Raw genomic sequence first — 14,634 nt, forward strand, 5'->3', positions numbered from 1 at the left:
ATAATCTACTAAGAGGGAGGACAAATACCTTTCTCTCAAATCAGACCAGATTTCGCACTCCAATAAAATATGTTCTAAGGACTCAAGCTGACCAGACCCACATTTACAAACTCTGTCCGAGTACACGACGCCTGTGAATTGGCCTTTCAGTATGGCTCATGGAGCCATTGAAACTATAAAGCCTGAGCTAGCAAAGCTGAAACAGATGAAAAAAACTGCCTCCGTCATCTGTTTCCTAGTCACTGGGCTCCAGGCAGGCACTTCCCTGATTAATGCAATTAAACTGCCCGTCCTAAGCATGAAGGCTGGAATTTGGGTCTTTCATCTCTCTTGATTTTTCATGCTTCCTTCTCCACTGTCTCTTCTGGGCAGCATTCTCTCTCTGTAATTGTGAGTTGCGTCCCAACTGCAAACCAGGAAGCTTGCATGTATTGCCAGTTTGGGCAGCCAGAGGAGCCAAGGTACAGACAATGTGCAGTATTAATTAATGATATGTGCAGTTGTGCCCTGGGTGCCACTTCTCATTAATGCAGTATACCGATTGAGCTCAAGGTGGCCGGAGTATGGAGTGGTGGTAGTTCTGGTACACTGACATGTATGACAAATTAACAGCCATTGTATTTCCTTACAGATTTCTCAGGGAACGCAACTTTATCCACACGTTCTACTGTGATAAAAATGAACTGTCATCTTCTGCGAAAACCAGTGGCATAAGGTCCACCTGACACATGCCGCAAGGAACTGTTACTTAAAACCTACCGAAAGTAAGTCAAACACACTGCTTAAAGATAGCACTAATAATTAGCTATCTTAGCCTTAACGGCTGTATTAATATTAGCAAGTTAAGACAGCTGCTGTTATGTTCTTAAAGAATTGGATGAAAGTATTGGATCAATTCATCATTGAACAGGGTGTGAAGATGTGCCACTTATTGCAATCATATTCCCAAACAGTCTGACAAAATATCTGGGGTCTTGTTTCTATGGATTGTGCTTGAAATCTATAAAAATAACCAGTTGTTGGAGTGGCAGGTCAACAGTCTCATGGGATCGAACTTGTATAGTACATTAATAGTTCATTTCTAAGGAGAGTTACTCCATTCATTTCAATGGGCTTAGACTGGAGTAATTCTGCATAGGATTATGCTGTAAGCTACTTAATGCCAGCGTGGAGTAGTGGTTAAGAGCGGTGGTTTGGAGCGGTGGAGTCTGGAGAACCGGGTTTGATTCCCCACTCCTCCACATGAAACCGGCTGGGTGACCGTGGGCAAGTTACAGTTCTCTTAGAGCTCTCTCAGCCCCACCTACCTCACAGGGTGTCTTATTGTGGGGAGGGGAAGAGAAGGTGATTGTAAGCCAGTTTGAGTCTCCCTTAAGTGGTAGAGAAAATCTCCCTTAAGTGGTAGAGAAAATCGGCATATAAAAACCAACTCTTCTTCAAACATTGTAGTTTTAGCTGTACCCCTATAATCAAGTGATCACCTCAAAATGTAATGTGCGAATGTGATGCGCAGTTAGTAGAGGGCTGAGTATGCCTGTATGATGCACATGTTTGAAAGGGCAGGGATTACCTGCAACTGTGTGCTGAGGACACACATTGTGGCAAGCCAGGGTGTGTTTGCTGTGTTATGTTTAAAATGGCTCTAATTATATCAAGATGTCAAATGTTAGCATTTGACAGATCTGATCAATAAAACAATTTAAAACATTCACACACAATTTTTAATTTAACTGTGCACTCTAAGATCTGTCCCTTGGGCAGAATTACATAGTCTTTATAGATATTTTAACAAATAGCAATGATCAAGAAATTGTATTGAGCATCATAAATTTCTTTTGTAAAGAATGTTTCTATTTTAATTGTGTTTTGGTACCAAGCGCGATAACATTCTGTTTCTGCTACTTCCTGCCAATTGTGATATGTCTCTCTAAAAATCTTTCTTAGCATGTGGAGCTGTGCACAGCTGGAGGTCTTTTTACGGTTTGTGGCTACAAATCACAGAAACACATAAATCCAGACAAAGGGAGGCTGCTTCCCTGGGAGAAGCAGAATAGTTTCTGTTTGTACTCACATGTTCTCAAACCTGGGAAGAGCAATCAGCAGCATTAATCAGACTTCAAGGGCTTCAAAATATTTTGAATAGTAGATTTTTTAAAAAAAAAAAACGCACATCAGACACACTAGTGTGCCTTTTCAGACTCTTTCCCAACCTGGTCTGTTTATATTTCTGGCTACAGGGAAGAGAGGTTGAGGGCATTACAACCAGCAATGCCTGCGATATCTTTGACAGTAAATAGAAATTGGGAAAGATGGACATTTACATATAGCTTTGTATACTTTATCTCAATACAGTATACAGTTTTTTCCCCCACACACAGTTTGCATTTTTCTAGTGGAGAATGTTATGTTTTGTCGGTTTTAAGTGTATCAGTTCTTGGCTGTTTTAAAACTACATCTATACTTAAGTTTAACCATAAATATTATCATCAGTGGTTTCCATAATGCTGATACAATAGCAGCTACACATTGTCTTTATTTTGCCCTGTGTAAAAAGCTCAGAATTGATTGTTGGAACTTGTGAAGTTCAGCTAGGTGTGGTGAGGGTAGTTTCTCTGCATTCAACATGCTTTATTTCAGCCCCTAAGGAAAATAAAAGAAATCCTGTTCGTATTTGAGTTCTGGCTGATAACCTGATGATTTATGTGTTTCTTTTTCATTTCCCCCCTTGGTTTTCAACAGCCTGGTATTTCTGTAAGCATTATGAGCACATAACTGAACAACCAAATTGACCCTGGGCTTTTGGAGTGGTGGGGACTTCTCGGGTATGAAGAGAAAATGTGGAACATGTTAGTGGGAGGGCTCCGTCTTGCATAATCCAGCACAAAGCTAGCATCAACTATCCAGTAGCTATTTAGTTTCACATCTACTTATTATATGTTAAGGGGCTTATTGTACATTAAGGAGAAGAATGCTCCACTGAATGTAAGAGTTCTAATAGTTAGAATTACCCCCGGTGGCCAAGCGGTGGTCATTGGATGGTGTAGGAGGTGCTGCTGTGTTCATCTAGTCGGAAGAAATGGTCTGAGTTTCTGATTTTGGAGTGACTCACGGCTGACTTCTCTTTTCTTTCTGTATTTGAATTCTTCCTTTTTACACATTTTCCACTAAATGAATCACTTAAAGTCTGCTCCCATACTCCTGCAGTGTGGTCGCACAGCACATAGCCCCTGTGAAATCGTGTCTATCCTGTTTGACTGTAATAGGCATTGAATTTTATTGTGTGGCACAGTTAGAGGGTTGGATTAGGATCTGGGAGCTCCTCGTCTGAATCTCCACTCATGCTATGGAAGCTTGCTGGGTGACCTTGGCCAAGTCATGCACTGTCAGCCTAACCTGCCTCACAGGGTTGTTGTGAGGACATAACAGAGGAGAGGAGAACAATGTAAGTTGCTTTGGGGGGAGTCTCCATCGGGGAGATATGCAGGATTGAAATAAACAAATAAATATATTGATGCCCAGGCTAGCCTGATCACATCAGATTTCGGAAGCTAAGCAAGGTTGGCTCTGGTTAGTATTTGGATGGGAGACCACCAAAGAAGGCCAGGGTCTCTACACAGAGGCTCTCCAGTGAGATTTATTTCCAATTCCTAATGGAATGGAAATTTCCAATTCCTAATTGAATTGGAGACTGGTTGTCTTCTCTACATATCTACAATCTCTTATACACACACACACCTTTCTTTAGCTGTCATCTGAGTTAACTGGGATACCGAAGGGCCAGGTAAATGGGCAGTTTTCTCTTTTGGGCCAATAATACATAAATTTATTATTTATAAAGTTAGTAACAGCTAGCTAATTTTCCTACTTCGTTATTCTGAGACCTAACAGGGATTTTCTCCCCCTTGAGCCAGTGTGGGATGTTGATTAGAGCGTCAAGCTAGGATCTGGGAGGCCTGAGGTTAAAACCTTTCACTACAACGGAGCTTGCAGGATGACCTTGGGCCAGTTGCAAGTCTAAATTCACAGGGTTGTTTCGAGGATAAACTGGGGAAGAGAGACTCAGGCATGCTGCCCTGAGCTCCTCGAGGAAAAATGTGGAATAAAAAATGTATTAGATCATTTCTTGAGCCTAGACTATGTGGCATGGTTCCCCAGTGTGATGCACGGGGGCTGCATGGCACCCACCAACACCTTTCCTGGTGCCCATCAAGTGTTTCCAGAAAGTGGATGGGGGTGAGATGGGCTCCTACCCAGTAGGGCTTCTGAGTGCCCACTGGAGATCTGATTGGCTGTGCAGATTAAAATTTGGAACATGGGCAGGATGGTGCTGCTGCAATCGTCTTGCTTGTGGGCTTCCTAGAGGTACCTGGTTGGCTGCTGTGTGAACAGACTGCTGGACTTGATGGGCCTTGGTCTGATCCAGCAGGGCTTTCCTTATGTTCTTATGGAGGATGGGGCTATCCATGGCTACTAGTCAAAATGGTTACTAGTCATGATGCATACCTATTCTCTCCAGGATCAGAGGAGCATGCCTATTATATTGCGTGCTGTGGAACACAGGCAGGATGCTGATGCTGCAGTTGTCTTGCTTGTGGGCTTCCTAGAGGCACCCGGATGGCCACTGTGTGAACAGATTGATGGACCTTGATGGACCTTGGTCTGATTCCTCACGGCCTTTCTTATGTTCTTATTTCATTTCAGTGACAGCTGCCGCTACAATGCTGGTTTTATTCTCTCTCTTTACTCCTCTTTCCTGGTGTAGTTTTAAAATTTGCTCTTCTTGTCCCCTGTTCCTCTGTGTGTGTGGTTGACTTCGCCGCCCACAGTGGCCATTTTGTGGCTGCACCCATTACCCTGTGTCAGAATTCCAAAGGTGCCCTAAGTCCCAAAAAGGTTGGGGACTCCGGCAATACAGTTTCTTTTAGAGGCAGGGCTGGGAAGGATGTGTAAGTAATAAGTATATATGTGTGTGTATGTGTATGTGTGAGCTAGAGAGACAGAACTGTGTGAAGGGAAAAACAGGTGGTGGTTACCTTCCAGCTTGTATAAAATAATGTTCCGTTATCTTCATGGAAACAAGAATGTATTTGTATTTCCTCAGCTATGACTGTTAGTTCCACTAACTACCTACACACCGGCCCCTGTGCCAGTGAGTCACACACTGGTATGATAGCTGCCTTTCTCAGCAACTGGATGGGTACAGACAGCTGGCAGTAAGCTGCCGAACACACACTGCATCGCTTAAATTCAGAACAACCGGATCATTGTGCGCCAGAAAAACAGGACTTCCTACCTCTTCAGAAAGAACTCTACTCACGGATAGCGTTGTGGGATTAACTGGTCATTTTCCTTACTGTATTATGCCTGTGATTAGTGTGTTCTGTGCATTTTAGTGAATGTAGGGCATTTTATGCTCGCTTAAGGCTTTCTATATTAATTTCATTTAAAAGACTGTGCAAATTTATATCACTTTGCTGGAAGGGGGAATACTTGTGCTGTGGATGTCGTTTTTCTGCTTCAGAGGCAATGTTTTGATCATCAGAAGGCTGCGTTTTGTCTTCGCAAAAAAGCAATGGGAGGCTGCTGCTGTTCCCATGATTCTGTTGAATGTGTTGCCATGGGGAAGCCCTGTGGCCATTCTTCCCAGCCATAATAGATAGGGGCACCTACTAAATAGCCCCCACATGTTGCAGCTTGCATAGGGAGTGTTCACCACACAGAGACCATTTTCAGTGACATCCCTATGGCATTGTGTCCTCTAGATCTGTATATTTGCCCAAGGCCTTGGGTGAGAGATTCAAAACTGATAAAAGGAAATATTTCTTCACACAATGCATAGTTAAATGGTGGAACTCCCTGCCCCAGGATGTGGTGATGGCTGCCAACTTGGGAGGCTTTAAGAGGGGACATGTTCATGGAAGAGAGGAGTATTCATGGCTACTAGTTAAAATGGATACTAGTCATGATACACACCTATTCTCTCCAGGATCAGAGGAGCAGGCCTAATATATTAGGTGCTGTGGAACACAGGCAGGACAATGCTGTTGCAGCCATCTTGCTTGTGGGCTTCCTAGAGGCCCCTGGTTGGCCACTGTGTGAACAGACTGCTGGACTTGATGGGCCTTGGTCTGATCCAGCAGGGCTTTCCTTTGTTCTTATGCCTCTCATAGCAGGCCCCTGACCATCCTCGTCGCTCACCTCTGCACCTGCTCCATTCTGTTTTGAGGAATCAAAGTGGAGATGCTGCTGTAGACATCTGATGGTGACTTTTAGGAAAAAGTTATCTTGAAAGAGTGTTAGTTTCATTCTTGTTCTTCATTACTGGGTGCCTTTTGTCATCTGCTGGCACGCCGTGATGTGTCACGCTGCTCCTGAGCTTGATTATGACACCAGTAGGGGAAAGCAGGAGTAGTATAAGGCCACTGCAAACAGGATTGGGGCCCTCAAGACACTCATCTCACAATTGGAAGCAATTGGTGTGGACGGCCTGCTCACTTCTTGAATATGAGCGGCAACCACCTAGGGCTCACATTGGGAATTGTATTCGGCATTCTTTTTGTAGCCGCCATCATTGGTATATTCACCTGGCTCCAGTTCTACAGAAAGTTGGTGATCCTGTCCTCTCCGACAAGGCAGACGTCACCGATTCTGCCTGAGGAAGATCACAGAAGGCCAGAGGGGTGCTGTGAGCGAAGCAGCAGCAGTTGTCGTGGGGATGGTTGTCCTTCAGAGCGGGACAGGTGTAAACGTCGTCATACCCCAGAGGAGGTGGAGGAAAGCTTGAAATCATACTCAAGTGACTGCTGTCATATTTCAGAGAAGATGAGGGGAAACCATCCAGGTGGAGGTTGTAACGTTCCGGAGGAGGAGGAAGAGAACTTGGAATCTAATTCAGGTGGTGGTTGTCATATTCTGGAGGAAGAGAATTTGGAATCAGATTCAAGTGACTGTTTTATTCCGGAGAAGGTGGAGAAGAATCTGGAATCTAATTCAGGTGGTGGTTGTCATATTCCAGAGGGCGATGACGATGGCTTGGAATTGAATTCAAGTGACTTATCCAGGCACGAAGAGCCAAATAGAATAATACTACATTTAGAAAGCCTAATAATATATGGGGCAAATGTGATGATAATGCATTTATGTATTACTTTGATAGTTTGAAACTATTCACATAAATGATTTCTGTAATTTTTACGTTATTCCTGGTTAGGCTGTCATGTTGTTGCCCATGCCAAGGTAGTCCAGAGGCAGAAGCTTTATCAAAGCTGATTAGTGGTTTTGTGATCAAGGTGAGATTTGAACAGCTCCAGTAATTGTACAAGTTGTACAAGTTTTTTAAAAATAAAAACGACACACGGTAATGGTCACTGTTGTGTGTTGGTGGACCCCTTTAAAGGGAGCTTTTAATAGCCAAAATGACAGCATGGCTATGGAGCATGGTGTAGTGGTTAAGAGCGGTGGTTTGGAGCGGTAGACTAGAGAGCCGGGTTTGATTCCCCACTCTTCCTCCTCATGAGCGGCGGAGGCAAATCTGGTCAACTGGATTTGTTTCCCGCTCCTCCACATGAAGCCAGCTGGGTGACCTTGGGCTAGTCATAGCTCTCTCAGCCCCACCTACCTCACTGGGTGTCTGTTGTGGGGAGGGGAAGGGAAGGTGATTGTAAGCCGGTTTGATTCTCCCTTAAGTGGTACAGAAAGTCGGCATATAAAAACCAACTCTTCTTCTTCTTCAAGGACAGGCTTATGTACCTGGCAAAAATGCTGGAAACCTGCTAGTATCTTTTCTCGTCTCGTCTCTTCTCTTCCCCTTTTCCCTTCTTCAATAACAACAGAAAATAAAGTCTTTAGACTTTGTGTAGACTTTCAAGTCTTAAACACTTGAGTGATAATTGGTACAGCCACTGGCATTGTGCAGGGGGTTGGACTACATTATCCTGGTGGTCCTTTCCAACTCTGTGATTCTAAGAAATGGGAGACTTTGGGGCAGGACTTCAGTGTTCAGGGATGAGGGTTTCAGCTTGTCTTTTCACCCTCTGAGCCTCACTGCACACCTTGTATGCATGCATGGCGCGTGCACGCACACACACAAGGTCTCAGTTTTTAGAAAAACCCTGTATCTTGGAAAATGAATAACAGTTACTTGAAATATGCACATTGCACATGCCGTTACTTAATAGCGTGCTTGCAGAACTTGAGCGTACGAAGCTATGAATAAAGCGCTGATTGCTGCAGTTCTTTGCTTTTAAACGTATAATCGGTCTTCCTTCTGTCCTGAACTCTCTTGTTATAAATCAGTGGGGCCTGCTCCTATGCATGCTGACTGATTATGGGAATTTATTTATGCAGTTCATTTTTCACCGGAGGATTATGTAGAAAGGATCGATGAGTGGGGTGAAGGAGAGAGAATGCAGGTTTGGTTCTGTTGAAATTGTGGCCGTAGTAACTGTCTGAGGATAGTTTTCAAATATATAATCATAACCTTCAGTTTATTTTTCTATATTCCATGCTTAGGAACTGGACGTCTAAGCATCTTTCAGTAGTTTTCTGTACAGTTATTTTTTTTCTTCTCTTTTAACAGATGGATGTCTTGTAGCCTACTGTCAAGTCCTGCTGCGGCTGCATCTCTAGCAGCACTTCTAGATGATCACATGACTCTTGATATGGACGCGGTCCTGTCAGACTTTGTTCGGTCCACAGGGGCAGAACCGGGTCTGGCCAGAGACTTGCTGGAAGGTAAGCTCAGAAACTTGAAAATGTTTTCCTCCTGTCTTATGAAAATGTCCTCTGTTATTCTCTTGAGCCTGTGGTACAGGATTTTTTTTTTTTAAAGGGTCAGCGTGATTTGGACACATTTATGAAGGATAACTTTTTAGTTCTCGGTGCCTTGGATGTGACCCACTGAGGATCAGGAAGGATGTTTCTTTGATCTTGGTTAGGATTTTTATCCTCCCTTCTTTGAGGATGTTGTGGGATGTTGGTTGGCAGGGGCTTGTTTTTAAGTGAAAGCTTGGTTAGAAAATTTCGTGAGTTTAGGCTAGGGTTGCCAGGTCCCTCTTCACCACCGGCAGGAGGTTTTTTGGGGTGGAGCCTGAGGATGGTGGAGTTTGGGAAGGGATGCCACGGAGTCGAATGGCCAAAGCGGCTATTTTCTCCAGGTGAGCTGATCCCTATTGGCTGGAGATCAGTTGTAATAGCAGGAGATCTCCAGCTGGTACCTGGAGGTTGGCAACCCTAGCTTAGGCACAGTGTCTGATTGGCCCTCTTTATTGCAGTGAGGTTGATTGAGGAGAACGTCTTAGTGTGTTGTGACCCACAATGAATTGGGAGGAAGTGGATGTTGCACCTTATGCGGCAAAATGTTTTGTGCTAGCCCTGTGTGTAAATTTACATTGAGGACTGCGTGATGTCATTTCTTCACTGAGTCATAGAGTTTTGCAAGGGGGGGGGGAGAAGAGAAATGGATTATGACACATTCTGAAATTGTCTACTTAAATAAGTTCATCGGGGGGGGAATTAGGCAGCCAAAAATGTCTGATAAATAATAACAACACGGAAAGTTGTATCAACATTGTTGTGATTGTGTTTGTACGTATCTTAAGTTAGGTTACCTTGGGCATAGTAAACTATTTATAAAAATGGTACACCAAGTTCTGTTTACCCTAGCACAGGAGAAATGATCCTAGTAGAGGTTTTTGAAGTGCTGAAATGGCAGTGGGGAAGTAGTCGTGTCCTCAAGTTTTTTCATATGTCCTCCACAACTCCTGCTATATGCAAAACAACAATTTCTTCTCAGTCCTGGTAACTTTCTAAGCAACATCACGCCATAAAAATGTGATTGTGGGCAGTGACTGCCTTTCAGCAATTGAAGGGCTGTAACACATGGTACAATTCTAGGTTATGTTTAACTTCATGGTACAAGTCTAGCTTATGTATAACTTCTTAGTGAAGGTCTGGTAATGTGAATCTTGCTGTCTGTACCAAGGCACCAGATGGCATGTAGGTTACCTTCTGATACTAATTGCTGAATCCTGATGTACATACACGATCCCAAATATATCACATCATACGTGTCTGGACATGCTTCTCCCAGTATTCTGCATGAGGTGATGAAGGTTTTTAGTCCAGCAATAGTCCATTATGTGTAGTCATCTTTAGGGCAAGTATGTTTAACCATACGTACAACGTTTTGATATTTTCTTTTCTAAAGTTCATGTCTGTTGTGTGCTCCAAATTAACAGTGATTAATTCCTGCAGTGTTCTTCAGCAAGATTATAAATTAAGAAATGCTTTTTTTTAAAAACAGGAAAATCTTTTAATGTAATAGTTTGGACTGATTAGGATAATTGGAGGATATATGTGTGTGTGTGTGTGTGTGTGTGTATGTATGATTAATTTGGGACAGAAATTTGGAAGTTGGGAAATTTCCCTCTGTTTCCATATCCATTTAAAAAAATTTGCAATGGAAGAAAATACAGGTGTGAGAGTGTGTGAGATGAGGTGCATAGTCTTAATACTCCTAAATCAGTTATAAATTTTGGCAACATTTCAAAGGTGTTGGAGATGAACCCACTCTCTCAGAAACTTCAGCGTTTTTAAATATTTTGCCTTTAGTATGGAGATATTTATGTCTCCAATGTTCAGGCTTTGTAATCTCATCAGAGATTTCATAGAAGAATATCTAGTATAGCACAGTTTTGAAAATAGTTTTGTGTGGGAGATGGCCAACAACAGAGAGCATTTGTGAGTGTTGATGGTGATTAAATTAGCGCAGAAGTATTTTGGGAGTTTGCCATCTATACCATAGAGTAAGTGGGATTCCAGTTGAGTAGGATGATGGCATCGTTTGTGAAAATTAAAAAAAAAAAAGCTAGAAATTGAACAGTAAGATTAAAAGAGAGAGGAAAACAATACAACCCATACGGGAGGGAATTTTGACCCCCCAAAAAGTGCAAAAGGATGTGTTTGCCAGATGAACTTAGACCGTAGTAGAAATTAAGTTACTCTGATGTATTTCTTAATAATACCACTATACGAGGTGGCAGCTCTTTCTGCGCCTTGAGAACTAGCCCTTTCTGCCATGCACGTTTTGATGAGAACAATTATTACATCAAGACCACACAGTTTTCCAGGTTTGGCAGTATATCTTGATGCAACACTCCACGGTTGTTGAGATAACACGGTAGTGTGAGTTTTAGTGGACAATAAGTTGGACTCAATCAGCGCAATGGAAGCTGCGCATGAAAAAAATACCATTTTGTTGTGATCTGGTAGTTATCTTTTTTTTTTTTTTTTAAGTCAGATACTTAGGGGCAAGCCAGCGCTGGAAAAAGCTTTTCCGTTGGATGAGCCAGTTCTAAGGCAGTTATTTAATGGCAGCCGTAGATACAGAGGTCTCTGACACTGCTGCTAGAATGGTCTTCTAGGCTTGACATTTAGGGTACAAATATATGCACGTGGCCCAGTTACGCATTGTGAAGAAGCAGACCCTCATGTTAGCGATTCAGAGGTTTATGGAGGCCGAACAAGTTGAATTATGAAACTTGCCGCCCATCCCCCTTTCTCGAGTTAACAGTATTAGTGCCATTTTTAGAAGAGGAAGAAGAGTTGGTTTTTATATGCCGACTTTCTCTGCCACTTAAGGGAGACTCAAACCGGCTTACAATCACCTTCCCTTCCCCACAACAGACACCCTGTGAGGTAGGTGAGGCTGAGAGAGAGTGACTTGCCCAAGGTCACCCAGCTGGCTTCATGTGTAGGTGCAGGGAAACAAATCCAGTTCGCCAGATGAGCCTCCGCCGCTCATATGGAGGAGTGGGGAATCGAACCCGGTTCTCCAGATCAGACTCCACTGCTCCAAACCACTGTTCTTAACCACTACACCATGCCGGCTTTTTTAAGGTTTACTCACTCAATACGAGAATCTGTTCTCTATCCAGCCATGAAGAATGCATGCCAAATAACCTGTGAGATTTATAATTGCCCCATTTTGGCGATGGAAGGGAAGCTTGACAGATCTCTTGAGTTGCTATTTGACAGGCATGAAATTAACATCAGCTCTGTAGCAGGAAACCTTGGCATTACAATTGATCCGAAGATTTTTCTTTGAAGCTGTATTTAAACGTTAGAGGTGGATTTTTTGGGTTTTTTTGGTTTTCCTATCTGACTGTGCTGTGACTGAAGTTAGCCCTGTGCGTGAGTCAACAAGCCTTTAGGAAATATCTGGCAGGATCTATGAGCAAACTTTGAATTCATACTACTGAGAACGTGGTGTTGCTGTACTGTAGTTCTGTTTATTTATTATTAGTGTTATTTACAATCCGCCTTTCTCACTTGGACACAAGGCGGATTACGCAAAGCGAGTCGATGCAATCGACAGGATGGGACATTCAATAAGCAATGCAATTGGATTAGAGTTGTAGAACCAACTAGAAGTCTAAAGACAGGACTGAAACAAAGCATTAGTATTAATGTGTGTGTGTGTTAAGTTGCCTTCAAGTTGCTTCCGGCAACCCTATGAATCATCGTCCTCCAAAATGTCCTATCTTTAACAGCCTTGCTCTGGTCTTGCAAATTGAGGGCTGTGGCTTCCTTTCCAGAGCCAATCCATCTCTTGTTGGGTCTTCCTCTTTTCCTGCTGCCCTCAACTTTCCCTAGCGTGACTGTCTTTTCCAGTGACTCTTGTCTTCTCATAATGTGACCAAAGTACGATAGCCTCAGTTTAGTCATTTTAGCTTCTAGGGTCAGTTCAGGCTTGATGTGATCTATAACCCACTGATTTGTTTTTTTTTTTTTGGCAGTCCATGGTATCTGTAACACTCCCCTCGAACACCACATTTCAAAGGAATCTATTTTCTTCCTATCAGCTTTCTTCAATTGTTTTTAATATGACGTATTAATTGATGCAAAAATTGCATAGTAGGATCCTACTTTCAGTAAGTTATACACAGTAGTACAGACCTCATTCCCTAATAATTCATCCAAGTAACTTTATGAATCATTTAGTACAGTGCAGCTCCATTGCCTGTGCAGAAAAGCCCTCTTGAATAATTCAGTTTTGCATAGTTTGCGGAATGCCATGGGTGTGGGAGCCTTCCTGACCTCCTCAAGCAGGCCGTTCCACAAGGCGGGGGCCACAACAGAGAAGGCACGTGTAAGGGCAGTTGTCGATTTTGCCCATTTGTAGGCTGGTGCCTGCAGAAGGCCTTCCTCATATGAGGTAATGTCTCTTCCAGTCATAGAGTTCAAAGATTACTCAGGCTCTCACCTTTATTACAAAAAAGAAGAAGAAAAAAGCAGGATCTGCTTGCATTTACCAAGATATGAAAGCAGTCTTGCACAGCTGCGCTGATTTTTCTTTCATGTGGCATCTTCTCATTTGTTTAGAGATGTCATTCCAGTTATGCATTCTTGCTGGAAAGTCAAGCTTTTGGTGGAAGCAGAGAAGGGTATCGTGTTGCCACTGGTTGTCCTGGAATTTCCACTGTATTTCGTACACTGGAAATGTTTTTTTGTCCCCTTCAGCATTTCTTTGCCTCCTCTGTGGCGTCACCCCCCCCCCACGATGCTAAATCCACTGCTGTCAGTGGAAAAAGCTGCTTGTTAGCAGGCATGCCAAAATGCATAGGGAAGTGCTGTGACAGAACTACGAAGGAGGATGCTGTTAAGTCCGCATGGGGGAACACACGAGGTCGGAGACGGAGTTCCAACAGCAACTGCTTTATTGTACGAACAAGAACAGAACTAACTACAGTGACCAGACCCCTGATTATATGCCCGCTTGGCCGCCTGCGGCCGCTCCCCCCACAACTGTGATTGGGGGTGGGGGGAAACCCCAGTAGCCAATGGGAGCATACAGTTCAGGAGCCTTGGGGAACTCCAAGTTGCCCAGGGTTTCCCCTGATGCAATTACAAGGAGCTTCAGTCCCTTGATTCACTCACACACACACACACACACACATGTATACATAACAGACGCAATCCAATTTCAGAAGCCTTCCTCTTGAATTGCTTGGAAGGAACTCTATTTTGGGTCCTTCCCACTTGAAGAACTTTCTAACAGAGGGGTTCCTCAGTGGAACAGGCTTCCTCAGGAGGTGGTGAGCTCTCCTTCCCTGGAGGTTTTTAAGCAGAGGCTAGATGGCCATCTGTCAGCAATGCTGATTCTATGACCTTAGGCAGATGATGAGAGGGAGGGCCATCTTGGCCATCTTCTGGGCATGGAGTAGGGGGTCACTGGGTGTGTGTGTGTGGGGGAGGTAGTTGTGAATTTCCTGCATTGTGCAGGAGGTTGGACTAGATGACCCTGGAGGTCCCTTCCAACTCTATGATTCTATGACTCACGGTTTTAATGATTGACCTGATGGAATGAATTGGGCGGCGGGGGACATCAAAGCGTAAATAATTCACATGTGACAGGACACCGAGCTGTCAAGAGATGCTTGCATGCCTAGCTTCAGGGTCCCGAGCCCCCAAGAAAGAAGTTTCCTAGCCAGATTCAACCCTCCCCTGCCCCATAATAAAAGCAAAATGGAAATGAGAGAGTGCCAGAAGGAAACTTGGCCATGCCAGAAAGCCTTTAATCTCCTCTAATTATCCGAAAGTGGGAAGTCCCATTATTTCAGGAATAAACCGAGA

General features: G+C 43.5%; 1 protein-coding gene across 1 annotated transcript in view; it reads left to right on the top strand.

Moving 5' to 3' along the window:
• The first annotated feature begins 8,582 nt into the window (after positions 1 to 8,582).
• The window catches only part of OTUD7A (OTU deubiquitinase 7A), a 41,804-nt gene continuing 35,752 nt past the window's right edge, over positions 8,583 to 14,634 (top strand). The window contains exon 1 of the mRNA XM_056865870.1: positions 8,583 to 8,733. Within this exon, the coding sequence (XP_056721848.1) occupies positions 8,583 to 8,733 (151 nt within the window). The remainder of the gene's footprint in view (positions 8,734 to 14,634) is intronic.

The sequence above is a fragment of the Euleptes europaea genome, chromosome 20, assembly GCF_029931775.1.
Source record: "Euleptes europaea isolate rEulEur1 chromosome 20, rEulEur1.hap1, whole genome shotgun sequence".
NCBI classification, from domain to species: Eukaryota; Metazoa; Chordata; class Lepidosauria; order Squamata; family Sphaerodactylidae; genus Euleptes; species Euleptes europaea.